Here is a 27095-nt window from a genome sequence, read left to right on the forward strand (position 1 = left end):
GATGATTCTTCTCGATTGAGCATGATCTACTGTTCTTTAGACTGTTATTTACAATATATTTTATCTTATGAGAGGTGAAATAACTTTTCTACTCTAGGATATTTTCTTACAAAAAAAATACTCTTAAAGATATATATATATATATATATATATCATTAACTTTCGAAAACCTTCACTCAACATTGCAGCATTAAATTTGGGATTAGTAATTGATCAAACAACATTGCCAATAACCTACAACAAGAAAGAAAATGCACGAAAGAAAGTTAATGGATAACAACAAAAATCCATTTAGTCCTGTTGATCAGTACTTTCACCCCAATTCTTAATAGCTTGCAACACTGCTTGTTTCACCACTTGTGCATCAATAGATTCACTTTGTTCTTCATTCTGCAAAAAAACAAAACATTTCATTGTAATTATGATGCAAACCATATTTTTCCATTAACAAAATTATAATTAGATAACTCAAGAATAATGAATCATATGAAAGATATAAGAGAAGATATATTACGTCTCCTCCAACTGCTTGTAATCGAAAACTGTCAGTGCAAGAAACCCTAGCTTCAAGAACATTAAGACCCAATTCCTCAAAGGCTTCCAATATAGAAACAAGTAGACCAGGGCAGCTCTTTTCTGAAAATACATTGATCAGAAAACCCTTCTCTAGGGTTTCTACTGTAACCTGCTATAAAATACATAGGGAAAATTAGTGCTCATGTACTAGGTTTTTACCATGTTGAAAGAGAGAAACGTACAGTTTTGAACTTGAAACAACAAAGGAAGAACAATACAAAAATGCATGATTTAATGAGGAAATTGAACAAGTTAACAAGTACAAAATATAAAAAAGAATTAATAAATGTAAATATCAGAGGTTGGAATAAATTACCATAGGCAATGGATTTTGATCATTTGAAGTTTGTGCAGCTGATATATCTTGATTCAGTCTTTCTACTTTCTGTTTTAGCTCTTCAATATACTTTGATGCATCTACTATGATTGATGTTTTGTTCAGCTGCCATAAGTTTACAATTAAACTGGGGTTAGCACAAAGTTGCTCTTGCTTTATTTTCCTTTTCTCTTTTAATTCATTTCCATTAATTTCCTCAGAGACACACGAGCAACATAGATTTAATAAGAAGGTTATATATATATATATATATATATATTTATTTATTTATTTATTCAATGAGAGTCTATAGGAGGAAACCCTTGTAGCTTAAATACGTATAGTTTCCATCAGATACCAAATATATCTATCTATCTATCTATCCATCTATCTAAAAGTAACCATTAAAATTCCGAAACTTCAAAGGCTAAAATCTTTCTCCTTTCCTATTCCTTTGATTCGAGAAATTAACTTGAGCATTGAATATCTTTGACAGGAAGCTGGAAACAGTGAATATAGATTATGATAAGGCAGCAACAAATGAATAATTGGCAAGAGGTAGACCCCAGAAAGAAAGAAAAAAAAAGAAACAGTGACACAAAGAATTATTAAAACCAACAGTATAGCTATAGTACTGAAGAAAAGATGAACAAAGACTGAATTTGTTGAATAATATAAAAGAAAGAAAGCCAATGAAAGCAATTAGGGGCTCAGAAAAAACGTAGATAGATAGGAAATTTACAGCATGAGAGTTAGTAATGGAACGAAGAAGTTGCAGCTTCTCATGCAGTGCTGCTCTCTTGTGCTCCCTAGAAACCATATTCTTTTCGTGTATGGTTATGCAAATTTTCTCTTTGTATCTTTGAGCTTTTCTCTCTTTTTATTGTCCCCTCTCCTCCTCTATTTCACTTGGTTTTCAACTCTCTGCAATGCTCTGAAAGGCTGTTTAAAAGAGAGGGGGACGAGCTCTCAAATCTATAGGATCCTCCTGTTTGCTTCCCACATGACTGCGTCATTTTCTTCCCACCACAATATAATATAGATTGCATCTCAATTTACCAGATTGCCCCTCGTAATTGTTAATATTTTTTTTCAATGAATATATATTATTGCATTTTATGTTATATACAATCCTACCACCAAGAATTTAGCTGATCAATTTCAAGCATGAAATAGATGATCATTGATGAACAATCATGTGTATGTGCTCATTAATATGCACCATACAAATTTAATTTAATATCTTCTTTTTTCATTTCAATGGCAAAATAATACTGGCCTCATAGTTTTTTTTATAATTGTGTATGTGTGACATTTCAATCTCATATTAAAATATTTTAAAAATATATTATTATACATAAGTAGAGGTTTAAATTCAAAATTTATAATACATCTTTTATAGGATAAAATTGTAAGACTTTCTTATTAAAGAGAATAATATCTCGCAGGTTAAATATAAATTTTCATAAATAGTATCAGAATTAAGTTATCAGTTGGATAAGAGTTAAGTACTATACTATGAAAGGCAACCATATTTAGAATCTCAACATTTGATTAGATTTTGATTTTATGTGTATTTTGTGTTAAACTTGACAAAGATATCAAGTTTTAATGAAAGAATTTATGACATTTTAATTTTATATCCAAATAATACCTCACAAATTAAATGTGAATATTCATAAATGATACGATCATGTAATTTTAGTTCTCAAACTCAATTATAAGAAAAGAAAAAAAAATTTTAAAAGGGTATTTGGAGAAAATAAAAATGGGGATGGCATAAGGTAACAAATAAGGAGGGGAATGAGGGAATCATGAGCTCGTGATGGAGAGGAGTGAAAAATGGGCATCGAAAGAAGTGAAGAAGCAACAAAAGGATGGATGTTTAGTTTGTGTTATTGGAATGCCTCCAAAAACACTCCTCACGGGGGCCTTTTTAGACTCCTCCCCCTCTCCTTCTCCTCTCTGTCATCACCAGCTAGCCGTCACCTTTTTGTCTTCTCTCCCTCTCTCTCCACACGTGCCTTTCTCTACCCTTATTTCTCCTAATTAATCACTGTATATTTTCCCAACTTCTCATCAATATGAGAAATTTGGCAACTAATTGATCATGCACACAATTCTTGGAAATTGAATCCAAGATCATTAACTTGCTCATGTAATTCATAGTAAGTTGGTGAAAAACCATTAATGGCAAAATCTTTGACTTAGTTTGATATACGTTATTTCCATGATAGCTATTGACTGATGTTCAATGTTACTTGCATATTATAAAATATACTAGCATGCAAAAAGTTCTCTTAATTTTGTCAATGGTTTATACTGAAAATCATGTATGAAATGTGATATTCCAAAGTTAGAAGGATTGAGAAGCTAAGCACTTATATGATATATCCAAAAGAACTCCTCATTATAAACCCCATTTTGACTCTTTAACATTAATATCTCCGGTAGGCCCAATAGCATATAAACAAATTAGACAACAATTTTTGGCAAGGATGTTAAAGAACACCCCTTTCACTTTGGCATATGATCTCTCTATGCCTGGGAGGATATAGAAAATCTAAGCTAGCCTTCTATAAATGATAAAACCCTACATATCTATGGATCATATGAATCTATGCATCGGGAAGAGAAGAACTCGAAGCAAGAATTTCTGATCAATCGCTGGCCATTGTCCAATGAACTTGTCACGAGATGTTATGTATCATTCTATCACATAAACATGAGAGAGTTTTGTTTTTTTATCTTCTTCATATGCAAGCTATATCTAGTTTGGATCAATTGGCTCCTTGTAATTCCAGCATTGTCTCCATTCAACACAGCCAAATCATGTACCCACCTATTCACATGTGTGCCCTTTAATCATTACAACAAAACAATACTCTCCATACATATACCTGTGCCAACCTTTGTCTCTTGCCTTCCATGAAATGTTGCTCTTCAACCTCTCCTACATCAGGTTTCAGATTTTACTATTTCTTTTTTGTTTTTTTAACTTTTTATACTTGATCCCCATTTTTTTCTCTTCAATCACAGTTGTAGATTTTTTTAAAAAAATTTTGGAGGAGAGAAACTCAAATGTGCTCCTTAAGTGCAAAATACATGCATAGTTACACTTATCATTGAATCAAATACTCGAATGTTTTTATATAGATTTGATTTCTTTTCAAACACAGAATTGTGCGGTTTAAATTTTTTTTTCTTTTCTTCTATTTTCTATTTTATTTTCTCATTTACATTCTGTTTGGTAAGAAGGAAAGAAAGAGAAAAACAAAAACAAAAATTTTTAATATAATGATTGAGCTATAAGACAACATGTATTGCTATTTTATAACTTAACTGTTAAATTAAAATATTTTCCTTCCTTTCCTCATACTTTCCTTCCTACCAAATGGTTAAGGGTTTTTTTTTTTTTTTTTGCATTATATATTTCTGATGAAAAATATATATCCACCACAGTTAGAAATTAATGTGGGTTGAATGGAATGAATAATGCTTGATTATTTGACAATACTCATATCCCTTCAACACTTTTTTGTTGAATGAGTGTGACAGAATTGCTTATAATTGGTATGAAACAAAAGAAAAAGTGAGAAAAAATACAAATAAAAAACAGAAGGAATTGTGTCTTCACACTCCTGGAAGCTTATCAATTTCTTCTTATATACAGTTGATCCCTTTCCTATCTAGCTAGCTCATGTCAATCAAATTAATGTACTCATCCCCACCTCTAACAAGATTAGGGTTTTAACGACATAGTTCATTTGCAAATGTGTAATAATTCTTTGATGCTTGAACTACTAATAATAAACCCTAGCTATAAATTACTTGTAAGGTTTTGATCGGCCGACTAAAATTTTTTTGTATTAAAAAATAATTTAAATCAATGTCAAGGAAATTGTACTTATCTAATGAATGATCATATAAGGAATTAAGATTCAATTTCCGTGAGACGAACATTTTGAAAATAAAATTTTGAATGTATCAAATTGATATACGAGTGCATGACCTTAAACAAAAGTTCGAAAAGTATTATTTGACCAAAGCTTTTGTTTCTCTCTACTCACTTTGGAATCAATGCATATTCTTGAAAAGGTGAAGCCCTTGATTTTGAACATGGTTGGACTAGTCATATGACTGATGAGGGAGGGAGATTTGTTAGTTGCAAAAAGGTTGGAGATTGAGAAGATTCTTTTTTGGATTTGATTGTTTCTGTTCACAAGATTCATAAAACAGAGTACGTGAAGAAAATTACATGCTGTTATTGTAAACCTGATAATGACATGCTAAACCCTAATTAAAGCACATATATATATATATATGTATGTATATATAAAAAGTGATTGAGAATTATTTGCTCATCTGAATTCATATCATGTGACAAAATAAAAACAAAGTGAAAAACAAAAGAAATTTCCAAAAAAGGATTCTATTTTATATAAGCCAAGTAATCGTAATACTGAATTCAGAAATGTTTCCCGTGACATTCCCTCCATTTTTGAGAAAGCTAAGCCCAAGACACATCTCCTAAGTAAAAAGCTTCAATATTCAAGAATTACTTGTTTCAAAAACCCAATTTAATCCGAATCACTTGTCTTTGGAAACGAATCGGATATGCAGGTTAATTACTTATTAATTACTTGAATTCGTCTTAATCTTAGGTTAAACTTGGCCAGAGAGGAACTTATATTATTATGATTATTTTTTTGGCAAATTCTTTTCTTTTTTTTTTTTTTCTCATTGTATAAATTATCCTTTTGCAGAGTAGTAATATAGGATTCTTGTGACTTGGTATAGCAAAACTCACGTGAGTTTCACTTCGGGAAAGTACATTCACATGCAAATGTGACAATGGAAACAAAATTTATAAATCTGTAAAGTTAAGTGATAAGTGCTTTTGTTGCGTATGCATGTAGAGAGAGAAAAAAAAATTCATGTACGAAAAAAGAATCTAGAAAGATAACATAGAAAACAAAGACAAGATCAAAGTTTTGTTGGATAAATATGAGCATATAAATTATGAAGATTCACATTTAACTTATAAAATATTATCCGTTTTAATTTAAATATTTCATGATTTCGTTTCATAAAAAAATATTTTATAAATTTAGATTTAAATTTTTACTTATATATCATAAAAAAATTTTAAAACATTTTGATATGAAATTGAATTGTCGCATTAAAATTAAAAGAAACAAAGAAAAAGCCACATGTTTTGGAATTAAACCGGGTTAAAAAAAAAGTAGTTTTCAAGAAGCAAAATTCTTACTTCTAATTACTTTTTTATTTCTCTAAAATAAAAGGGTCGCTTTCATGACTCTTCACTCCTAGAAAATTTCTAATGTCTAATGCCTACAAATTGCTTCGCTGTTATGGTGACGAGAGAGCTATCCATGCAGACAAATTAGCCTTGCACTCTTGACAGCTTTAATAATTTGTCTTTTCCTTTAGAAAAAAATAAAAATCTTTTGCCAAGCAATGGCATATTGTTTTCTTCTCTATTTTTAGTGTTCTTTGTCCATTTTTCTTTGAACATTACAAAACATTTTGTCAAATTAAAAAAAATTCAAATCCCTAGCTAATATCTGACAACGTTTGATGTTTGCTTTTGATGTAAGAACAAAATTGCTAAAAAATAAAACTTGTGTTTCACCTTTCAAGAAGTACTATAGAGATAGTGAGATAATGAAATTTTATCCTCACACTATGTTGTGGACTGACTTTTAATTATTGTCACAATTTGAATTTAATCATTATAATTAAGAGTTCAATATTGTATTAACAAATTATGCTATTGATGTGATCCAATGGCCTTATATCTTTCTTAGTTGCTTAAAATAGTGAAAAACAGTCAAACAATGAAATTATTAGTGATAACTAAGCAAATCATGCCATTGCCAATGCAATATCATATATTTTGACTAGTAAATCACTTCAATTTTAAAAATATTTGAATTTCGAATCAAACTCAAGTGCTTCGCAAGTATATCTTAACTTATTTGCAAAACTATAGTGATACTGTGTGTACCAACATGTTGTAGTACAGTCAGGATTGAATTGAATTGAATTGTGAGAAAATGAGTGGAATTTAGGTCACGGGGAAGAGTCATATCTTGAATGGTTACTTAGGTTCTTTGTGTCCAACATGATATACTTTCAGTTTTCATTACAATTACAAACGATCAATATATAAAAAACCAAATCCTTTACTGAAGAATATATGGAGCAAATCAGAAGTTGCTGGGGCAGGCATTTGTCCCTTCTTTCTTCGATTCACGTGTAAATGGAAGGAAGCAAAAAAAAAAAGAAAAAAGCAGTACTATAGTTATAGGAAGAAACAGCCAAACACATATTATTGAATGGCATAGCCACGGCCGTATACAGGAGCGTCGTTAGGGGACAGGCATGGGCCATGGCCCCCAAAAAATTTTAACGTTGTTATTTAAGGGCGGATGCTTATTAAAGCTAGAGGGGATTTTGGCCCGCTTAAATTTTAAAAATTTTTAATAATACGAGGAAGAGATGGATGGTTATGTAAGTCAAAAGGGACTTTTACTTTGTTTAAAATTTTAAGAACAATCAAATTTGTTAAGAGAATTAAATAATTGATAAATTTTGTTCATGATGTGAATGTATTATATCCATTTAATTTTGTTAAATTAATTAATAATACTTTGAAATCCGAATGGTATATTTATAAAAAACTAATAAAAGGGTATTGTAAAAATACCTGAAATTTGAATTTTTTTTAATAAACCGAAACTTCTCTTCATATAATATTTTTTAATTTTATTTTATATTTTTTATTTAGTTATAATGCAATTTTTTCCAACACAAAAATTAAATTTGAGTAGCTTTTTAAAAGGTTAAAAAATTATTAACTTCTAATTTCAAACTTTTAATTTTACTCTTTGAATGGTTTTTTTTTTTTTTTTCATGTTTTGATAAAAAATTTATTATTTAGCAATTGGTTTATTTGTGTTTTTTTAAAATCATTCACAATTTTAAGTAAAATGACCATTTAATGTATTATGTTTCTTTGTACATTTATTTATGAACTGATAAAATTTGTAATTTTGTAAATTATTTTTAGTATATTTTTTATATATATATTTATATTGATAATATATATAGTAGTTTACATATGAAGAAAAAAAATTAAAATTTAGTATACCAATTGGTCCCTCCAAAATCAAATGTTAAAATCCGTCACTGTCATTATATATATCATACGTATTTTTCATAAAACTTATTATTTGACCCTTTTATTCAGTTGAATTTATTATCTGACCTCCATTTTTTATAAGAATATAAATGATATATTAGTACTTACAAGTTATTTGGGTTCAATTTGAATAAAACTCAAATTCGTTTTAATTATTATCGAGTCGAGCTCGAGCTTGAGCTCGAATAGTTCGACTTATCGATCGAGCCGAGTTCGAGTATTTTTATACCCTACTCGAATAACTTGCAAGCCTAATCAAGTTTTTATATTTAAATATATTTTTATTATTTTAATTAATAAAAAATTTCAAACGCAAGCTCGAGCTCGAGTACAAATAATCAAACTTTTATTCGGTATACGAATTAAGTTTATTTTTATATATTAATCGAGTGAGCTCGAGTAATTCGATTTCGATCATAAATCAAGTTCGAGCTAAGAAAATAAAAATTCGATCGAATTCGAGTCGCTAGTTGGGAGTCGAGCTTGAACTTGAACTTCTCACTGTATCAATTCGACTCGATTACACCCGTATTGCTTCCTATGTCTGACTTCCTCTTTAACCATAAAATCTATGGTTTCGTTAGGAATTTTCAAACTTATTACGAGCCACAAAATCGGAGAGGTAGTACCATTTATAAAGATGAGATTGAAGAGCTTTTAGCATTTGGACACTTGATTTAATTTCCTTCAAAATTGGTAACCAAAAGAGGACTTTTTTGTTGTACACATTAAGGCCATAAGGCAATTAATAATTCTCAACAAAACAAAAAAATCTTAGAGATGGTGAGACTGCAATCAGTGCATAGACTAAAGTAATAATTAATTCTTGTTCCTTCCAAAAACAAGTTTTAACTCTTAACAATTAATTTGAATGATATCTTGGGTTTTTTTTTTTTTTTTTCTAGTTTCCTTTTCCATTTTAGAAATTAGCTAAGTCAGTTACTAATTAATTGGATACAAGAGTTGTTATTAGTGCATACATACATACATACATACATACATATATATATATATAGATTTTTTTTTCTTCTCCTAATAAGAGAATTATGTCACACATTGAAGATTTTGTTGATGAAATGTAATTTCAGTTTTATATGTATGTATTCATGTATTGATTTTTTTTTTTTTTGTGCAAAAAATATGTGAATCGATAAATTACTCGATCTTCAAGTTAAAATAAATTTTATCATACTTAATAATTTTAAAAAAATTATTGTAAATTATAAATTCGAAATAACCAAGAAGCCATTTATCTTAAACCTAAAACTTTATGCAAAAAAAAAATGGGATCCTTAACACAATTAAGCCAGCCTTTTATTAGACTATTGAACCCTTTAGCTTATGCTATCGTTCCTTGATGATGGGAGGGCCGAAGGTGTAGGGCTAGCCAACGGAGTTTGCCCCAATTATTTTAAAGTATTTTATGGCTCACTACTAAGCCCAAAATAATGATGAGATTAAGCCCAATTTGTCTTAAGTGAAGGCCCATATTAAGCCCAAACATTAAAAAAAAAACAAGGGGCCGAACAGAAACTCATTTTCTTGAAAATTAAAAAAAAAAAAAAAAAAACGCTTGAGAAAATTCAAAGGCTGAGGATTTTTTTTTTAAAAAAATGGAAAAACAGAAATCGGGCAATCTTGAGAAATACCCTCTTTTTTTTTTTTTCCTTAAATCGTAAGACCCCTCTTTTGTTTGGTTTTTTGTTTTTTTAATTCATTTCTGATCAACCCAAGGAAAAAGGGGGGAAATGGGAGATCAATTAGTGAGAGGAGAAGAATTCGAGAACAAAGCAGAGAAAAAGCTAAGCAGCTGGGGCTTGTTTGGCTCGAAATATGAAGACGCCTCCGATCTCTTTGATAAAGCTGCCAATTGCTTCAAGCTCGCCAAATCCTGTACTTCTTTGCAATCTTTTTTCTTTAATGTTGTTTTTTTTTCTTTTTTAATTATTTTCTGTTTGTTTCTGGAGAAAATGCTGGATTAAAATAAAATGGAAGTTTCCAGGTCTTCTGGTTAATTTTGCGATTCAGAAACCGTAATATCATATTTATAATTCTATCACTTTTAACAAAAGTTTTTTGTTTGTTTGTCGGGAAAATGTTGGACAGAGAAAACTTGCGAAGAAATGAAATATTCGAGATCTTTTGATTAATGTTGCTATTGAGGCGATCAAAATTAGAATTTTTTATCGCGATCAAAGGCTTTTTTCCATTATTTCTTAATTTTCATTGTAGCCGGTTAATTCCGATTGGGTCAAGAATCAATTTAGTTCTTTAAGATCAGATTACTGATTAATTACTTTATAATTCAATAGATATTTGAAATGTGGAGAAATTGGGTTTTTTTTTTTTTTTTTTAAAAAAAAAAGCTGTTAATTTTTACTCTCTTGATATTTTTCTTTTTTCAAGGGGACAAAGCTGGATCAACCTATGTAAAGTTGGCAAATTGTCATTTGAAAGTAAGCACTTCGGCGAAATAGTATTCTGGGTTCTTAGTAATGAACTGTTTTGTAAGATTTAATTTGATTATTATTATTATTTTTTTATCTGTAGTTAGAAAGCAAGCATGAAGCTGCTCAAGCTTATGTTGATGCTGCTCATTGCTATAAGAAAACAAATACAAAGGGTAAGTGTGGAGTGCATAGTTTCACTTCATGAAAATCGTTCACAACGTTTTAATGCTTTTACCCGTGACTAAATTGTGTTCCTATACAGAGGCTGTATCTTGCTTGCAGCAGGCAGTGAACATGTTTTGTGATATTGGAAGGCTTAGCATGGCTGCAAGGTATTTTAAGGTATTGTTTCTTCTTTAATATGTGAGTTTAATTTTATAGTGAGCATTTTTTTTTTTTTTCATTTTCTTTTGTTTGATTGGATTCTTATTGTTTCCTCAGTTTTCATTAACAATGTTGACAGTAGTGTTAAACCTTCTAGGCATTCATTTTTTTCATGGTTCTGTTACCGAATTCCCTTAACATCCACAACCATAACTTTGTAGTTATTCATATACATGGGTGCCTCTGTTATATGCAGGAAATTGCTGAATTATATGAGTCTGAGCAAAACATTGAGCAGGCTATTGATTATTATGAAAAGGCTGCAGATTTCTTCCAAAATGAAGAAGTATCTACTTCTGCCAACCAGTGTAAGCAGAAAGTTGCACACTTTGCTGCTCAGATAGAACAGTAAGCATGCTCACTTCTTGTAGACGTTGCTCTTGCAATGTTTTTTTTGTTGTCTGCTACTATGGATGCTTTGTAATCATTATTGGTGTATTACATTGCTAACATGGTTGCATGTACACAGCCCCCCATGTAAAATTTGAGAAAAATTTTGATAGCTCTGCTTATGATATTTCTCCAGATACCAGAAAGCCATTGAGATTTATGAAGAGATAGCACGACACTCACTTACCAATAACTTGCTGAAGTATGGAGTTAAAGGGCATCTTCTTAATGCTGGCATTTGTCAGCTCTGCAAAGGTGATGTTGTTGCAATCACCAATGCATTAGAGCGATATCAGGTTGACTTGTTGGCTCCTTTTGCTTTGTAACACTTTAACTTTTGGTTATATTAAACTTATATCTGCATTTGCTTTCCTCAGGACCTGGATCCAACTTTTTCCGGAACACGAGAGTATAGATTATTGGCTGTAAGTTATCATAAGAAAACAGTTTATTTCATTTATTTTTTTTAATTTATCTCTATCATTAAAGGAGTTGATGGGGTTCCTTTTATTTCTTTTGGTTTTGCTTAAAGATGCTTGATCAGTGGCTGTTATTTTGCCATTTGTCTTATTTTTCCTTTCTTTTATCCTTTATGTGCATTGCCTGATGATATAACGAGTTACTGCCTTACCTCCGAATCAAAAAACTTCAAAAAACTTGTTAACTATATTATTCATTTACTATAAATGGTAGTAATTTTTAGAATCTGGTTCTTACCCTTTGAAATACAGATTTTAATGAGCTTATGCTCTCTGTGACAGGACATTGCTTCTGCTATTGATGAGGAAGATGTCACGAAGTTTACAGATGTTCTCAAGGAATTTGATAGCATGACCCCATTGGTATGTCAATCTCCATTACAAATGCCTCTTGGATGAGCTAGTAGAGTGGTCTTTTTACCACTGAAATTACAATTCTAAAGTGTTTGCTGTTTCCACAATATGCATTGCAGGATTCTTGGAAGACTACCCTTTTACTTCGAGTGAAGGAAAAGCTGAAAGCTAAAGAACTGGAGGAAGATGATCTTACCTAAAATAGCTTCATGTCATAATCACCTTGTGTTTCCGGTTTTTTAATGGCGATTGCTTTGTATTATGGTTCTATGTCCAGTTATACGCTTATAATCACTTATAACAATTGGTTTAGGAGATTTTACCTGTTTGGCTTTAAACTTGAGAAACTGTGCTGCTGGTGATTGGGTGAAAATGACATTGTAATTGGAACACTACAGCTTTTTTTTCTTCTATGGATTCTTCCAAGTATTTTATTCATTGTGAAAGGAGGTGATATTTAAATGGAGAAAAGAGTTGGAAATAATTTTATGATCAAGGGATTTAATAGTATGATCAAGTTTCGATCTGCAAGATCATGGATTGCCTTTCTGAACATGCTCTTTAGATTTCCAGTTACATTCTATAAAGCATAAACTCTTTCACTCAAGGAAACGCTACGAGAAGAAGAGCTGGGTCCATAACATAAAATGTATTGGCAATATTGAAATGCATGCCACCCATATTTACAGCAACAGAAACAAATGTAGGTTATGCAGTAGTTTTCAAATAAAACTCAATCAAGTAAACAACCGGAGAACCTTTTGTTCCACAATTGAATTTCTCAGCATAAATTTCTATCCAGATTGAGATTCAAGAAGGTGTCATGTTAAAATACAATAGAAATTTTCAGCCTCAATGGTAGGATGCATAGTTCTCTCTGACAGATAGAAAGCACAAACAGCTAAACACCTCACCATGATTGATGATATAGAAACCTTATAGATCTAAAATGGTTTTTTCTTTCGCCCATTTGGCGAGATGCGTTTTAGCTCTTGTGAGCCCCTTTTTATTCCCCTGCAACAGAAATGTTGCACATTATAATGGTCTCTGAAAGCCCCATAAGACAATGGCAGTAAAAAACAAGTGTTCAAAAGACTTACCTTTGGTACAAGTAAATGAAAAAGTAGAAAAGCGGCAGCAACATCAAAGTCAGAATTGATATAGAAATGTAAAGTATACTTGTACGCTTCTGCACATATCAAACAGGATGATCAATAACAATATATCCACATAAAGAATGACATATATAAGCTTTTTCTATAAAAGAAAGGACATATATAAATGCTATATTCATATAGCTTTTTCTATAAAAGTATATACAAGCAAACTTTATTGTTAATTGACCATTAATGTGTGTACAAGCATGTGTAAGGAAAGGTTAGAAGAATTTAGGATAACAGCGAATTCTACCTTTCGTCCTTTGGAGAAGGGCTTTGGACCTCTGGCACAAGTGTGGGCATCACAGAATTGTCGCAAGAAGAATTCTATTGATTCAGAAATATAAGAAAGCAATATTAAAGGTTGGAAAACATGTAAATGCAGTAAACAAATAGCACTGATGGTGTTTAAAAAATAAATACCATGAAGACGGCCTGATACAGGACCATTGCTGACTGGAAAACAACTATCAGCAAGACTCTGCACAAAAGTCCCAAAATTATGACATGAAGAATAGTGGAATATATAATTAGCCTAAGAAATTATTCAGAGGGCACCTCACACAGATGTTTATTCCGAGCAGCAGCTGCAGGATTGCACTTAGTCTTGTGGGGTGCAGAATCCATGACAAAGTCACAATGCAATGCACCACAGAGATCAGCCAGGCACTTACTGTGACTCTGTATTCAACACAAGCATGCCATAATTCAAGGAGTTATTATTTTTTAAAAAACATGAAGCAGGCAATGGATGCTAATCTATCCTATGATAGTCCACATACCACATTCAGAAAATAAAAATGTCTGTTGTCAAAATGCTTATCCAGATACTTCTCTTCATAGAAGCTCTTTCTACAGTACCCACATCGCCATTCATTTATATCTACATGGAGCTTGTGCTGTTCCTGATCTCTGAACAGATCATTGTCAGGGTGAAGCCTACATCCACTTGAAACTCTGTATCTCTCTTTCTCCACAAAGGGCATCAGATACTGCAACAAAGATGAAAGGTTACTGATTTCAATGACATATGGCAAGCAAAATATTTCAAACAATAGCATTTTAAAAGAGCAAACACCACCCATTTAATACCTCCTCAATTATTTTCCATGCTGCCCTACTCCTTTCTCGTGAACAATGTACTATATGAGCATCCTCATGCTCTAGCTTAAGCGTTCTAAAAATCAAATTTGCAGTTTCACAAGCACATTAGTTACAAATCAAAAGGGAAAAAGAGAAGAAACCATTATAACAATATCTCACAAAAATCAATGCACAACTAAGCTTCATGGTACTAAATCCAGCCATGTGATATTGAACAAAAATAAATGCTACATTATTCAGGTCATCACAGTTGATAAGTCTCTAATAATTGAAGAAACAACAAGATCAAAGTACAATCCAAGTAACCAAGATCAAAGCTGATAGCATTACCTTGCAGCTGAAGATTCTTTGTGACACTGTACAAACAAGAAACTCAAAGGGTCCAAATTAAGTGGCAAATCATGGCAAGAATAACAAAACAAATTGAAAGAATAAATGTCATAGAAACACCATAGAACGGTTGCACTTACACAAAAAGAAATCAAATGATAAACAGTATCAATGCAGTCCAAAAATTCAATCTTTTTAATAAAACTGAAATTAAAGACACAAATTATGATTACCCAAATCAAGAAAACCATACAAAATTTACTCTTTACTTGAATTCAATATTCAGTGAGTTTACCATAAAATTTTCTTCATTTACATCAAATTGATCATCATTTTGACGTTGGGTTTTGTTTGAAAGCAATAAATTTGATTAACAAAAGGACCAAAATTACAAAGAAAGCTCTGTTACCTGATTTTCTTGAAAAGGGGAAGTAGAGGAAGAAACTGATGGGATTTGGAGACAGATTGATAAGCAAAGAAACAAGAAAACGACTCGTTTTGACCACTCTCTCATTTCTCGAATTTCAATTAGAAAGCTCTGTTACCTGATTTTCTTGAAAAGGGGAAGTAGAGGAAGAAACTGATGGGATTTGGAGACAGATTGATAAGCAAAGAAACAAGAAAACGACTCGTTTTGAATCTCTTCATTGGATTGAGAACAAAGATTTATTATTATTTTGATTTCGAAATCTGGCAAATTTCTTGGGTGTGGAAGAAGCAAAACGGCCTGTTGTACCCGCCACTGCTGCCCAATTGACAGCTGCCACGTTAAGTCCACCAATTTCGTTGACTTTCTCGCATTAATGTCTTCATCTACTTTGTTACCAAAACTAGAGGTAAAAAAATAATTGAAAAAATAAAAAATTCATTAAAGGTGAAAGAAAGTACAACCGAATCAAGTAATATATTTTTACTAATTTTTATATATTTTTTAATCTTATATAAAATAAAAATAAAAAGTTATTTAAATATATAAAATTTTATATTAAAATAATATATTAAAATTCAAATTTAAATTTTAAAAATCGATAAATTACATTAAATCAAATTAATAAAACTTAATTAGATTCAAATAATATAAATATTTAATTCAGACTTAAATTTTAAAAATTCAAAATATAATTCAAAATCCAAAAAATTAAATAAAATCTAATCCAATTCAAACTTTTATCACCTATTCAAAACTAATTATCTTTTGTTATTATCTCATTTGTCTTATGCATTTCTGGTCACAAAATCTTGGAGTAAAGACAACAATATGCTTCAAGGAATTGATTCTGTTTGAGTTTATTATGAATGGTATCCTCCTCTCCTCTTATCAAGCTGTTGAAGTTACGGCACCTCATAAGCTGTGAGATCAGATGTTACTATATCCGGGATATGTTCCTGAACCTGGTGTCAAGCACGGAGTTCTCCACCATGGATCAACAAATGCTGGGCTACTTTTCCAGGACCACCTGATCCTTCAACACTTGAACAAACCAATGAGAACTTATTTCAAGGAGACTTGCTCAGCATCGAATATACCAAAACATTAAATGAAGAATAGTGTTTGCATCACAAGAGAGGAAACTGCCCTGCCCCTACTGCCTTATCCAATCCAAAATTGGATACGACAAAGGATGTCATGTCACAAATTCAAGGAAATTTTGTAGATTGGCCTGGAATGACCATATAAAAAGCAATCCTTTGCCCAGAAATCATTCTCAGGAATCATCTCTACCTAAAGCTACAGATGATCTCTTCAGTACTTAAGATTCTGCATGGTTTATTCTATTATGGGTGTTTTCAGGCTTGGGTTTTATCTTTTATGTTAGTCATGTTAGTGTTGTTTTCGAGTTATAAAGGCGAGGGATCATCAAAAGGTAAAAGTAACAAAAACAGGAGAAGATCTTATACATGGTTCTTAAAAATGAATGGCACCGATAAGCAAATCCTCAAGTCTGATATATATATATATATATATATATATATATATATGTTATAGAGGGAGGAACATGTCTGAGCCTGGTGAAGTGAATGCCAATGACATGGTTCCAGATTAGAAGAACTGTCTCAATGCAGTACAAAAGTACAAGGTTTCTGAGGTTTTCTAACTGGCAAGAGGGATCATTGGTTGGCATCATAGGCCGAAACTCCTCCCAGTTAGAGGACCACTTTGACATGCTATTTTAGTCAAATTTTGGTTTGGGAATTGTGAAATATTATTATAATATATATATATATATATATATATATTTTAGAGGGAGGAACATGTCTGAGCATGGTGAAGTGAATGCCAATGACATATATAGTTCCAGTTTAGAAGAACTGTTTCAATGCAGTACAAAAGTACAAGGTTTCCGAGATTTTCTAACTGGCAAGAGGGATGATTGGTTGGCATCATCGGCCGAAGCTCCTCCCAGTTAGATGACCACTTTGACATGCTATTTTGGTCAAATTTTGGTTTGGGAATTGTGAAATATTACTCTAGAGTTTATCTTGAGCTTCCAAGCTTTTGCAATATTAAAAGGGAACGTCAATCAGAAATGTATTATGCTACTGTTTTCAAGATGTTGGATCAGTCTCGGGCTCTGCTGTTTCCTTGCCATTCTTCCACTATCAGAGTGCCAAAAAAATGGAAAAGGTTGGGAAGAAATACTCTCTAAGATCTTTGCTTTGTTATAATAATTACTCCATCTGTTTCAGAATGCTTACCTCGATAATTCTTTGTTTCAAACTGATACATTCAGTCTTCTTAAAGTTGCTAAAAGCTTCACCTAGTAATCTTATTGGACCAGAGCCATTCTGAGCATACAGGTCTTACCTTAACATGAAGGATTTTTTATGGATATTATTTTCTTATAATCCTTTTGTTTCTTTTGGGCCTCCATTACGCCCAGATAAAAGCCAGTAGCCTTGAGAACCCATATTCTTTAAAAATATTGATACATACACTACAATTATGGTAGCTTAACACGTTTCCAACGAAGGGAGTTACACCCATTTACTCAGTTAGTCATAGACAGTGCTTGTCCAAGTTATTGCGATATCTTTACTCATGGAATTAGTTCGTTACTCGTTAAAGAAAAAGCTTGTCTAATATTTCCCTATCGTCTTATTAAAATATTATTTTAAAATTGAATATTTAAGTTTTAATTTATCTGAAATTATTAAACACAGTTTACGTAAATTTGAAATTACTAAAAACACCATCAAGATGTTTGAAATTATATATTACAAGTTACTTGGATTTTGTTCTTACCACCTTCCTGATAGTTGGAGTATATCTACTCTTGATGTACAAAAATTTGTCTACAGTTCAAGAATGATGGTTTTGATGGTCCTATTCTTCTAGAATTAGATTGGTAGATGGAAGTAAAACTTGCAAGAATTCCTAGGAATCCAATCCCAAACTTGACAATGTTTTTGTTACTTAACACTGATGTTGCAACTACTGGTGGTTCAACATGGAACATCCATGAAACCTAACCCACTCCCACTTTTTTGCAAAGATGTTATTTGGTAAAAATAATGACAAAACCAACTTGAAGCTTAGTTTCGATAGCTTATATAATTATTTTTAAAAGGTAATATTTAATAAATTTGAATTTAAATTTTGATATTTATAATTTTTTTTTGTTTCTGACAACAATTTTATTTAAAAAAAATAATTCCAAAACCTTCCCCAATAGAAATGAAAAAAAATCAAAAAAATTCAAAATTGATTCAAAATCATAGTATTTAATTTAGTTTGATTTAGATCTTTTTCAGTTTGGGTCAATGTCGGATACTAAATGTATATATTAAATTTAGATCAAATTTTAGGTCGGAATATGAAAATTTTTTAAAAAATCAAATCGAACTAAATTATATATTTTTATTAATTTATATATATATATTTTTTAAGTTTTATAAAATAAAAATAATTATTTTATATAAAAATCTATATAAATATATTAAAAATCTTATTAAAATAACATATAAAAATAAAATAAAATAATTTAAAAATTGATAAATCAAATTAATAAATTTTGATTCAAATCAAATCAATTTAAAAAAAAAAAATCAGTTCCAATTCAAATTAAAATTTAAAAATTTATAATATTATATATTATCTAAAAAAAATGATCAAAACCAAATTCAATATGATGGAATCCGTTATCACCCCTCTTCCTCAATCCCTTTCTCATGGCCCAAATGTAGATCCTTAGAAAGCATAACTGTCACTTTGCTTAAAAAATCAACTTAAAAAAACCTCTAAAACCAGACAAAAGCTAGAACATGTTAGTGGGTTGTCTCCAAATTCAAACTGCCCAATGATCAGGGCTCTTTAAATTCAAATTTCCCAATAATATGGACGTTATAAGATTTCCATTGATTTCAACAAGTGGGCCCCAAGATGAAGCTGAAAAAAGGGTTGCATCTGTTCTAAATGTGGAAGTTGGACCCACTTTAAGACAATAAAAAAACAGTGTTCTGTATTTGCCTTTCTTATATCCGTGTGGCCAACCTTTTCCGTTTCCACAGTGCTTTTTTCATTTGAATTTCAAATTTAAATTGTTTTTTTTCCCCTTGTTTGGAGACAGAGCACATAAGCAGCTAGAATAATTGCTAGAGATTTGGATCTTGTGAGGTTTGAAACATTTGCAAAGACATGGGAGAATCAGCTTGTCCCATGCAACCATTTTCTTATACTGCAGGCATTCCCAATGAAGCCAAGGAGGTCAGTTCATGCATATTTTCTTTCTTCAAATCTATGATAGATTTTGGATGCTAATAATTCATTGAAACCGTTAAAGGTTCTTCCCTGTGTTGGTCCTACTTCCATAATGAATTCAACCCAGCATAGTTCTCTTGAATTGTACACTAAAGCTTCAATATTTGGATGATATTAATGTATATTCATGGTTTTAACTTGCTTTTTTAAGTTTTCCATCTTCCTGTTTCAAAAATGGCAATAATTCTGAGAAACTGGCTGAGCTAGAATTTGAGTTTGAAACTTCTACCATGAGAAACTGCAGAAAAATTAGAAATATTTTTGTGATTACAGGGCAACCCAGTTCATGCTCTTGGGCAGTCCATATCTTTTGGGAGGTTTATGTCAGAGTCCTTGGCTTGGGAGAAATGGTCAACATTTTCTCATAACAAATATGTTGAAGAGGCTGAGAGATATACTAGGCCAGGATCAGTTGCTCAAAAGAAAGCTTTCTTTGAAGCTCATTACAAGACCCTTGCAGCAAGGAAAGCAGCAGCCTTACTTGAGCAAGCCAATGCTGCAGCAAACAATGCTACAGAAAGTGAAGCTGGAGGTAGGGCCCGGCATATTATGAACTCAAACTCTCAAATGCCGGCCCCTGACCAACAAGTCAAGGCATCAAGTACAGAAACTGGCTCCATTTATGATAGTCAAGAGAATAATTCAGATTTTGTCAAGTTTGACAGCAGCAAGGTGGAAGGAGCTGACTCAGTTGCAGAACACAATGTTCTTTTGGAGAATAATTTGAAGAATGAATATTTTGAAAAGAATGGGGTTGTTGATAAGGCTGAAATTAGAGATGTGAAGCATAGAGAAGCAACCCAAGTGAAGAATTATGTGAAAGTTGAAAAGTCAAGAAAGGTCGGGGAGGCAATAGAATTGGAGCTCAGTGAAGGATCCCAGATGGAGAAACCTCTACTTAAGGTAAAGACTAACGAGTTAGTCCGTACGACATGGTTTTGTTTTATTTCGAATGTCAATGTCCTTGAATTTACATTGTTGCTGCTGTGATGCAGAGTGCCAGTACTAATCAAGATGAATTAGAGGTGACAAGCAAGAAGAAGCCACCACATTCTTCCTCAAAGATGTCAGCTTATGCAAGAACATCCAAGGTGCCATCTTCACCTGCTAAATTCACAGCTCCCATTCGTCCCAACAAGGGAAATAATCACACTCCGGTGGCCAAGAAGTCTGCAATGGACATTTCTGATAGAAAGAGATCAACTCCAAAATCAAGTCACAAGTCTATCAACTTCACCCCTGCGAAAGAATTTTGTAAAGTAACTACCACAATTATCCAGAACCAGAAGATAGATGGTTCAAGAATTGCTTCAAATTCTAAAGCATCTAAAGAATGTCCAACACCTTTAAGGACTCCAAACACGGTGCCATTTTTCTCTGCGACTTCACTCTTGTGTTTGATCTTTCAACTTGGCATGGCAGTTCTTGTCATGGATGCTAAATTGGGTTTCATTTATGTGCTGCAGGCTTCTACAAGTGGAAGACCGAAACAATCTTCAGCCACCCCTTGGTCCGAAAACAGAAGGTATCTGATCTATATCTAAGAAAAGATGCTAGTTATTGAAACTACTACGAAGTTTGCACATTATCCTCACATACCCTTTGTCATATGTATACATTACAGTGCTAGAACACCGGTTAATTCCTCAGCCAGTGTGAGCAAAACAGCTCGTGGAAAATGGCACTTTCTTCCAACAGAGTAAGAAACTTTTTTTTTCTTTGACTACTATAAATTGTTGTGAACATAAAAGAACTAAATGCTGGAAGAGATAGTCATATTATGTGTTAGTTATGGTGGCACGTGCCACTCAAAAGGGACTTGAAGTCCTGATTTTTGTGTTTTCATGCCAGTTGTTCAAAGTTTTTGAGTGCCTGCAGAAAAAAATCGCAGTCGCCTGGTATATTTGCATCTTTCAGTTTGAGAACTGAAGAGAGAGCTGCAAGAAGAAAACAGGTAAGGCTCGACTTAGCCACCTACTTAACTGACCCACATTAATTGTGGATATGGGATGAATATGTATATACAACATTCACTCACTTCATCAATGTTGTCCATTTTTTCAGAGGCTTGAAGAGAAATTCAATGTCAGTCAGGAACAAAAAGTCCAGCAGCAAACAACACTCAAGGTTACTTCTTAACCCTGAGCATCCTCTTTATTTGTTATAGGATCAAATCAATATCACCTTTGTCATATTCTATACAGCATATGTGAACTAATCAGGTTTTAGTATTCTCTTTCTACATTTGCAGGAAAAAGCAGAAACAGAACTCAAAAAACTAAGTCAAAGCTTTTGCTTCAAGGCTAGACCACTGCCAGATTTTTATAAAGAAAGAAGAACAACGAAAGATCAGATGCAAAAGGTATACAAGCAAGTTGAAAAATGATTTTATATTGACCTCTTAGTCAGTAATACATAGCTAAGTTCTTTCTATTTATTTTAGGTTCCATTGACACAAGCAGAATCACCTGCCCTAGGAAGAAAATCCACTCCCAGCAAAGCAAGCGCTGCCCAAAGCAAAAACTCTCTTCCTTATCGTAAGTCTTCAATTAAGAATATTTGCTTTGAGCATGTCCAGGAAAAGAAAAACCAAATTTCAGTTCGTTCTCTCACTCCACGTGTTGCAATGACTGATCATGAGAATACATCTCCAAATATCCAGCATGCATAAGATTAACAACATTGTAAAATTTTGCATGTCAGTTGTTTGAGGCCAAAACTACTACTCAGTACCACTGTTGGATGCCTAGAATTAGATGAAAAGGAGGCTGTTTGTAAATGAATGGAAACTTCCCCAACAGAAGTTTACTTCCAATTCTTAGCAAATTCATATTTGTACGCACATTTCTTTCTGTAATTAGTAGCACTGTTTAATAAAATATTTTCAAACTTGTTGGGCCTTGATACATGATATGGAGCAAGCATAATACTTGTTTGGTAATTAAAATTTTAATTTTTTTATAAAAAAGATTACTTGATAGAGAATTAGGTTACCAAAACTTAAACCCAAACTTCTCATAATTACATGAATAATTCAAGAACTTCAAAAAAAGAAAAAAAAAATACAAACAAGCCCGATCACGTCTCTCTCAATAAACACCAGCCTTCATCTTCCTCATTTTGGTCTATCATGAATCCCACATCACAAATACTCATAGCATCATCATCATCATCATCATCATCATTATCATTACTATCAATTTTGTCTTCATCATCAACATATTCTTCAATCTCTTTCTCGTGTAGAGACCAAAAAATTGCCATAAAATCATTATCATCACTATCAATTTTGTCTTCATCATCAACATATTCTTCAATCTCTTTCTCATGTAGAGACCAAAAAATTGCCATAAAATCATTGTCATCACTATCAATTTTGTCTTCATCATCAACATATTCTTCAATCTCTTTCTCATGTAGAGACCAAAAATTTGCCATGAAATCATTATCATCACCATCAACAAGAGCACATGTACCACCATTATCATAGTCATCATCATGATCGTTTACATGATCATCAATCTCATCTTGTTCAATACCACTATATAAATGTTCCAAAATCCCCGTAGCAGAAAACCCAGAAAACTTCAAACCTGGTCGCTTATCCACAACCCGCCAAGTAATCAGCCTAGGACTTACCACCATATTACTTGTCCTAAGCTTTCGAGTACCCTTGGTCTTGTCCTTGGACTTACTCACCGGATTTAGGTGACACTCAAGACATTGTGGCCTACCACATTTTCCCGTAAACTTGGAATGGTTGCTGGGTTTTGATGACACGCTGGAAAATAATCCGGCAAACGGGAGTGAATCGAGTCTTTGAATGGAGCGTGATTTGGGTTTCGGGTTCCATGGAGATAGCAGGACCGGATAAGTCCTAACCATACCATGTTGGCGAGCCTCCCTCTTCATGTTGTAGGCTGAATTGAATGATGAGAATGATAAATGGGGTTGGTTATTTCACCTGTTCGTAAATGACTTTATAGAGCATAGAATTGGGACCGTAAGCTTGGGTTGCAAGGATTTTGTCTGGTCGTGATCCTTGTTGGCCAAGGAGTTTATCAGTTTGACTAACAACTTTTGTGAACAGCATTATGAAAATAGAAAGCCAATGGCTCTTTCCTTCTTTAGCCGTCTTTATAGAACATAGAATTGGGACCATGTGCTTTGGAAGCGAGATTTTGTCTGGTCGTGATCCTTGTTGTCCAAGGAGTTAATCAGTTTGACTAACAAGTCATTTTTGTGAACAGATTATGAAAGTATAAAAGTCAACGACTCTTTCCTTCTTTAGCTGTTGGCCTGTTAAGTGTTAACCTTTTCCAGTTTAAGTGGCCTAGTGGTTTTTAAAGTTACAACATCAAAAACAAGTTGCAGCTATATGACAGAAAATTCGAGCTGTTGAAACTTGAAACAATGAATTTCATTGATGAATTGGTGAGATTCATGGCATTAATACCGTTCAAGAAAACAAGTAGGCATCGAAAGTAGATTGAAGTTTCAAAAGAAAATGAACTTAAAGCCTTCCAAAAACACCACCCAAAGTCCAGATTTTGGGCCAATATAGACCACCAGCAACTAGTTTTGGGCCACAGCTCAAAGCCCTTTCAACGTTTTCTCTCGCCTTCTTCTGCCACGGGAAAATGGCAAAAACCCTATGGTCTCAAACAACCCCTGCATTTCTTTAGGAAAAGGACCAGAGAAATCAATGGCCAGTTCACTTTTAAACAAAGCCTTAAAACCCATGAAACAGTCCTACTTCCTATCAACTCTCCGCTCTCTAAATTTCACTTCCATCGCCACCGTCCATGACATCCCATCCGACGGCCATTCTTCATCATCCTTCACATTCGACAACATCACCAACACCAAAGAACAAGACAATAATAGCATATACTTAAAGCCACCGACTTCAAATGTGAAGCTCGAAACTACGACGTCGTCTTCGGTGACGATGCCGATGTCGTTCATGACTGGTTCGATAGTTGGGAAGAGATTTTACAAGAAAGTTAGTACGAGAGAGTCTGATGATGGAGTTGGCTGGACGGTGATGCTTGATTATCGGACTCTTAAAAGTCCTTCTAAAAGGCCTCTCAAGTTGCCTACTTTGGCTCTTGCTAAGGCCATCGCTGCTGAATGGGAATATCAGGTATCACTTTTTATTGTAATTCTTTGTTTTTAGTTTTACTTTTTGTGTTTTATTTTATTTTATTTTTTGTTTTTCTTGGTACCCAAAATGGTTTCTTTTTGAATTTGAGAAAAGTTCATTAATTTGAGATTGAATCCAAAAGATTTACTATATATAGTTTTAGTTGATCTTGGGTCCAATTCTGAATCAGTGCAGCAGGTTTACTGAGTTCTGTAATGGGATGTTAATTTTTGTAGCAAACAGATGGGATCAGGCCCTTTACAATGCCATTGATGAAACTTGCTTGCACGGCACTGGAGAGAGTTCCACTCACACGGGTGAAGATCATTGAAAACCTGATAAAGAAATTTAATCAAGATCTAGTATTCTGTCGTGCTCCAGAGGATAATACTCTGACGGTTGACCTCCATGGTGCGTAGGATATTCATGCTTAACTGTGTCTTACTAGATTTTCTTTGAAATTGAATCGTTAGGCATGTGCTTGATGTAAAACTGAATTCCTTTCAGTATAGTTTCATTATTATATGCTTGATTCAGTATGAAAACTAAAATGCAATAATATCCCACATTATGGTTTTTTGCAGCAAGGCAAGTTGAGAAAGTGGATCCTTTACTTGCTTGGGTAAATTCAGAATTTGGCTTTAAGCCTATTGTGTACTCCAGCTTTTTTGGTGGGAAACAAGGGGATGGTCTCACAAAGGCTGTTGAAAACCTTCTAAAGAAGACAGATGACTGTGAATTGGCAGCAATTGATGCCCTTGCATCTGCGGCACATTCTTTGGTTATTGCTCTAGGAATTTTTCGTGGTAAATTGCAGATTGAGGAAGCCATTGACTTGATTAGACTTGAGGAAGATTTGCAGGTCCTCTTCATTTTAGTAGATCTCTCATGTAGACACATGCACTTGCATGTGTATGTTACATAATTATATTTTAACTTACTGTGGTTATTTCTGGTAGCATTAACATGAGACTTCTCGTATGTATGTAGGTGGATAAATGGGGTCTTGTTGAAGGTGGGCATGATGTTGACATTGCTGATCTCAAGGTACAAATCTCATCTGCGGCTGTGTTCCTCGGTCTTTCAAGGAGGAACTCATTTTCTGATTGAGGAGGTCTTGAGGCTACCCTATATTTTTTTCTACTATAGTTTTGTATCGCCTAATGTGATACTCATTAATTGTTGTAAGATTGAGGATTTTATTGAAATAATGAATAATTGAATACGAAAGAGTTCAAATGGTTTTCTTCAACTTGTATTGCGAGATCAACTCTCAAATGCCTTTGAACTTGTGGGAAAGAGAATGCAGGCAGCAGGGGTTTTTTTGTAATGCTACTAAATCCATCTTGTAGTCAGAGTTCTTGATAATCCTATATCACATTTTATGTGTAGAATGCCAACATCTAGATCACTGTTCTCATTCATGGCTTTTTCATGGCAACATCTTACATGAAATTGAGGTCCTTCCAATGATGGAAGATCCGCTTTGTGTTCTGCATTAAAAGATGATGTATGCCTAATGCGTTCAAACTTTTTTCCATTAATTGGAAATAGATGCATATCGGTGGCTGTCTCTTGATGTCACAATTACAGCAAGCTGGATCACAGTCAATGTTACCTATTGAATCTGAAAACAGAAATTTTATTAGCGTTTCCTCTGGTTAAATGAAAACTTTTCAAGATGTATGTCTTATGCATCAGTGTTTATGAAAAATCATTGGTTATTTTCATCCTTCTGACGCATCAATTAAAAGTGTGTTGGAAGGAAGTTTCATGGAAAATTAGCGAACGTGTAGTCGAAATAAATTGGACAATCCAGTTTAATTACTTTACCTGTGATGGTAACATACTTTGGTGGCTCAAGCCCCTGAGCTTCCATGCGAACTGAAAGGCGATTGCTGCCTTGAACAACATTAGTCCCGATGTCAGAGATGACGAGGACAAAAATCCATGTCACTGTTGACAACTCCTCCATTCTATGACATGAAGAAATTTAGCTGCTTAGCAGCAGGTGAAATTTTCTCCTTAGCACCTGTTTTCATATATTGGCAGGCATTTATGCTGCTCAAGTCTCAGAGATGAGGAACCTAACTCATTATATTAGATCATGAAACTGGAAAATTCACTACTTCTGCAAGTATAAGAATGATTCATCCCAAAACCGTTTGGTGATAATGATCCAAATAATGCAAAGTTTTTGGTCTCATTCTTTTTCCAACATGTATAAAAAAGCCATATTTGTTGAATGCTGTGTTTTTGTAAAGTACAAATGGGATATGAATTATTTTCTATTCATTGTGTTTTGCTTTGAACTACAGTTGGAAATCCAAACTCCAAATCTACAGTAAAAACACCATTATTCTGCTGAAGATGAGCAAATAAAATTACCAATCTGAATGTTATTAACTCATTTATTGCATGC

At 32.9% G+C, this 27095-nt stretch overlaps 7 protein-coding genes across 11 annotated transcripts; 3 read left to right on the forward strand and 4 right to left on the reverse strand.

Moving 5' to 3' along the window:
• Nucleotides 1–139: 139 nt before the first annotated feature.
• LOC111317318 (transcription factor bHLH61-like) lies at nucleotides 140–1912 on the reverse strand. 2 transcript variants are annotated; one of them, XM_022919778.2, is made up of 4 exons: nucleotides 1635–1912; nucleotides 893–1018; nucleotides 515–685; nucleotides 140–390 (listed from the first exon to the last, which is right to left on the reverse strand). In XM_022919778.2, exons 1-4 carry the CDS (start codon nucleotides 1710–1712, stop codon nucleotides 292–294), a joined length of 474 nt encoding a protein of 157 aa, XP_022775513.2. In that variant the 5' UTR covers nucleotides 1713–1912; the 3' UTR covers nucleotides 140–291. The 2 variants fall into 2 exon arrangements, with proteins under 2 accessions (XP_022775513.2, XP_089609740.1); XM_089753614.1 differs by having other exon boundaries at nucleotides 515–688.
• A 7744-nt stretch (nucleotides 1913–9656) lies between these two features.
• Nucleotides 9657–12615, forward strand: LOC111316586 (alpha-soluble NSF attachment protein 2-like). The gene is made up of 9 exons (XM_022918575.2): nucleotides 9657–10013; nucleotides 10527–10576; nucleotides 10671–10743; nucleotides 10833–10912; nucleotides 11151–11302; nucleotides 11481–11640; nucleotides 11722–11769; nucleotides 12106–12186; nucleotides 12297–12615. The coding sequence occupies exons 1-9, from the start codon at nucleotides 9869–9871 to the stop codon at nucleotides 12375–12377; spliced, it is 870 nt and encodes a 289-aa protein (XP_022774310.2). The 5' UTR covers nucleotides 9657–9868; the 3' UTR covers nucleotides 12378–12615.
• A 256-nt stretch (nucleotides 12616–12871) lies between these two features.
• Nucleotides 12872–15410, reverse strand: LOC111316587 (uncharacterized). 2 transcript variants are annotated; one of them, XM_022918576.2, is made up of 9 exons: nucleotides 15178–15409; nucleotides 14769–14794; nucleotides 14427–14511; nucleotides 14117–14326; nucleotides 13893–14015; nucleotides 13758–13815; nucleotides 13588–13661; nucleotides 13278–13366; nucleotides 12920–13191 (listed from the first exon to the last, which is right to left on the reverse strand). In XM_022918576.2, the coding sequence occupies exons 1-9, from the start codon at nucleotides 15280–15282 to the stop codon at nucleotides 13122–13124; spliced, it is 840 nt and encodes a 279-aa protein (XP_022774311.2). In that variant the 5' UTR covers nucleotides 15283–15409; the 3' UTR covers nucleotides 12920–13121. The 2 variants fall into 2 exon arrangements, with proteins under 2 accessions (XP_022774312.2, XP_022774311.2); XM_022918577.2 differs by lacking the exons at nucleotides 14427–14511; nucleotides 14769–14794 and having other exon boundaries at nucleotides 12872–13191; nucleotides 15178–15410.
• Nucleotides 15411–18929: 3519 nt separating this feature from the next.
• LOC111316589 (uncharacterized) lies at nucleotides 18930–22599 on the forward strand. Of its 3 annotated transcripts, XM_089753334.1 has the most exons (10): nucleotides 18930–19473; nucleotides 19801–20430; nucleotides 20523–20891; nucleotides 20994–21052; nucleotides 21152–21226; nucleotides 21379–21481; nucleotides 21592–21654; nucleotides 21779–21889; nucleotides 21971–22064; nucleotides 22231–22599. In XM_089753334.1, exons 1-10 carry the CDS (start codon nucleotides 19405–19407, stop codon nucleotides 22236–22238), a joined length of 1581 nt encoding a protein of 526 aa, XP_089609460.1. In that variant the 5' UTR covers nucleotides 18930–19404; the 3' UTR covers nucleotides 22239–22599. The 3 variants fall into 3 exon arrangements, with proteins under 3 accessions (XP_089609460.1, XP_022774315.2, XP_089609459.1); XM_022918580.2 differs by having other exon boundaries at nucleotides 18937–19473; nucleotides 21971–22599; XM_089753333.1 differs by having other exon boundaries at nucleotides 18937–19473; nucleotides 21406–21481; nucleotides 21971–22599.
• On the reverse strand, nucleotides 22518–23494 carry LOC111316592 (uncharacterized). Its single transcript, XM_022918584.2, has one exon. The coding sequence runs from the start codon at nucleotides 23437–23439 to the stop codon at nucleotides 22606–22608; it is 834 nt and encodes a 277-aa protein (XP_022774319.2). The 5' UTR covers nucleotides 23440–23494; the 3' UTR covers nucleotides 22518–22605.
• A 371-nt stretch (nucleotides 23495–23865) lies between these two features.
• On the forward strand, nucleotides 23866–25925 carry LOC111316590 (ATP12 protein-like protein). Its single transcript, XM_022918581.2, has 4 exons — nucleotides 23866–24673; nucleotides 24910–25084; nucleotides 25258–25535; nucleotides 25664–25925. The coding sequence occupies exons 1-4, from the start codon at nucleotides 24182–24184 to the stop codon at nucleotides 25781–25783; spliced, it is 1065 nt and encodes a 354-aa protein (XP_022774316.2). The 5' UTR covers nucleotides 23866–24181; the 3' UTR covers nucleotides 25784–25925.
• A 153-nt stretch (nucleotides 25926–26078) lies between these two features.
• On the reverse strand, nucleotides 26079–26980 carry LOC149511794 (uncharacterized). The gene is made up of 2 exons (XM_089753335.1): nucleotides 26507–26980; nucleotides 26079–26300 (listed from the first exon to the last, which is right to left on the reverse strand). Exons 1-2 carry the CDS (start codon nucleotides 26646–26648, stop codon nucleotides 26119–26121), a joined length of 324 nt encoding a protein of 107 aa, XP_089609461.1. The 5' UTR covers nucleotides 26649–26980; the 3' UTR covers nucleotides 26079–26118.
• Nucleotides 26981–27095: the final 115 nt, after the last annotated feature.

The sequence above is a fragment of the Durio zibethinus genome, chromosome 24 (assembly GCF_047325235.1).
Source record: "Durio zibethinus cultivar Kanyao isolate XHJ-2024 chromosome 24, ASM4732523v1, whole genome shotgun sequence".
NCBI lineage: Eukaryota > Viridiplantae > Streptophyta > Magnoliopsida > Malvales > Malvaceae > Durio > Durio zibethinus.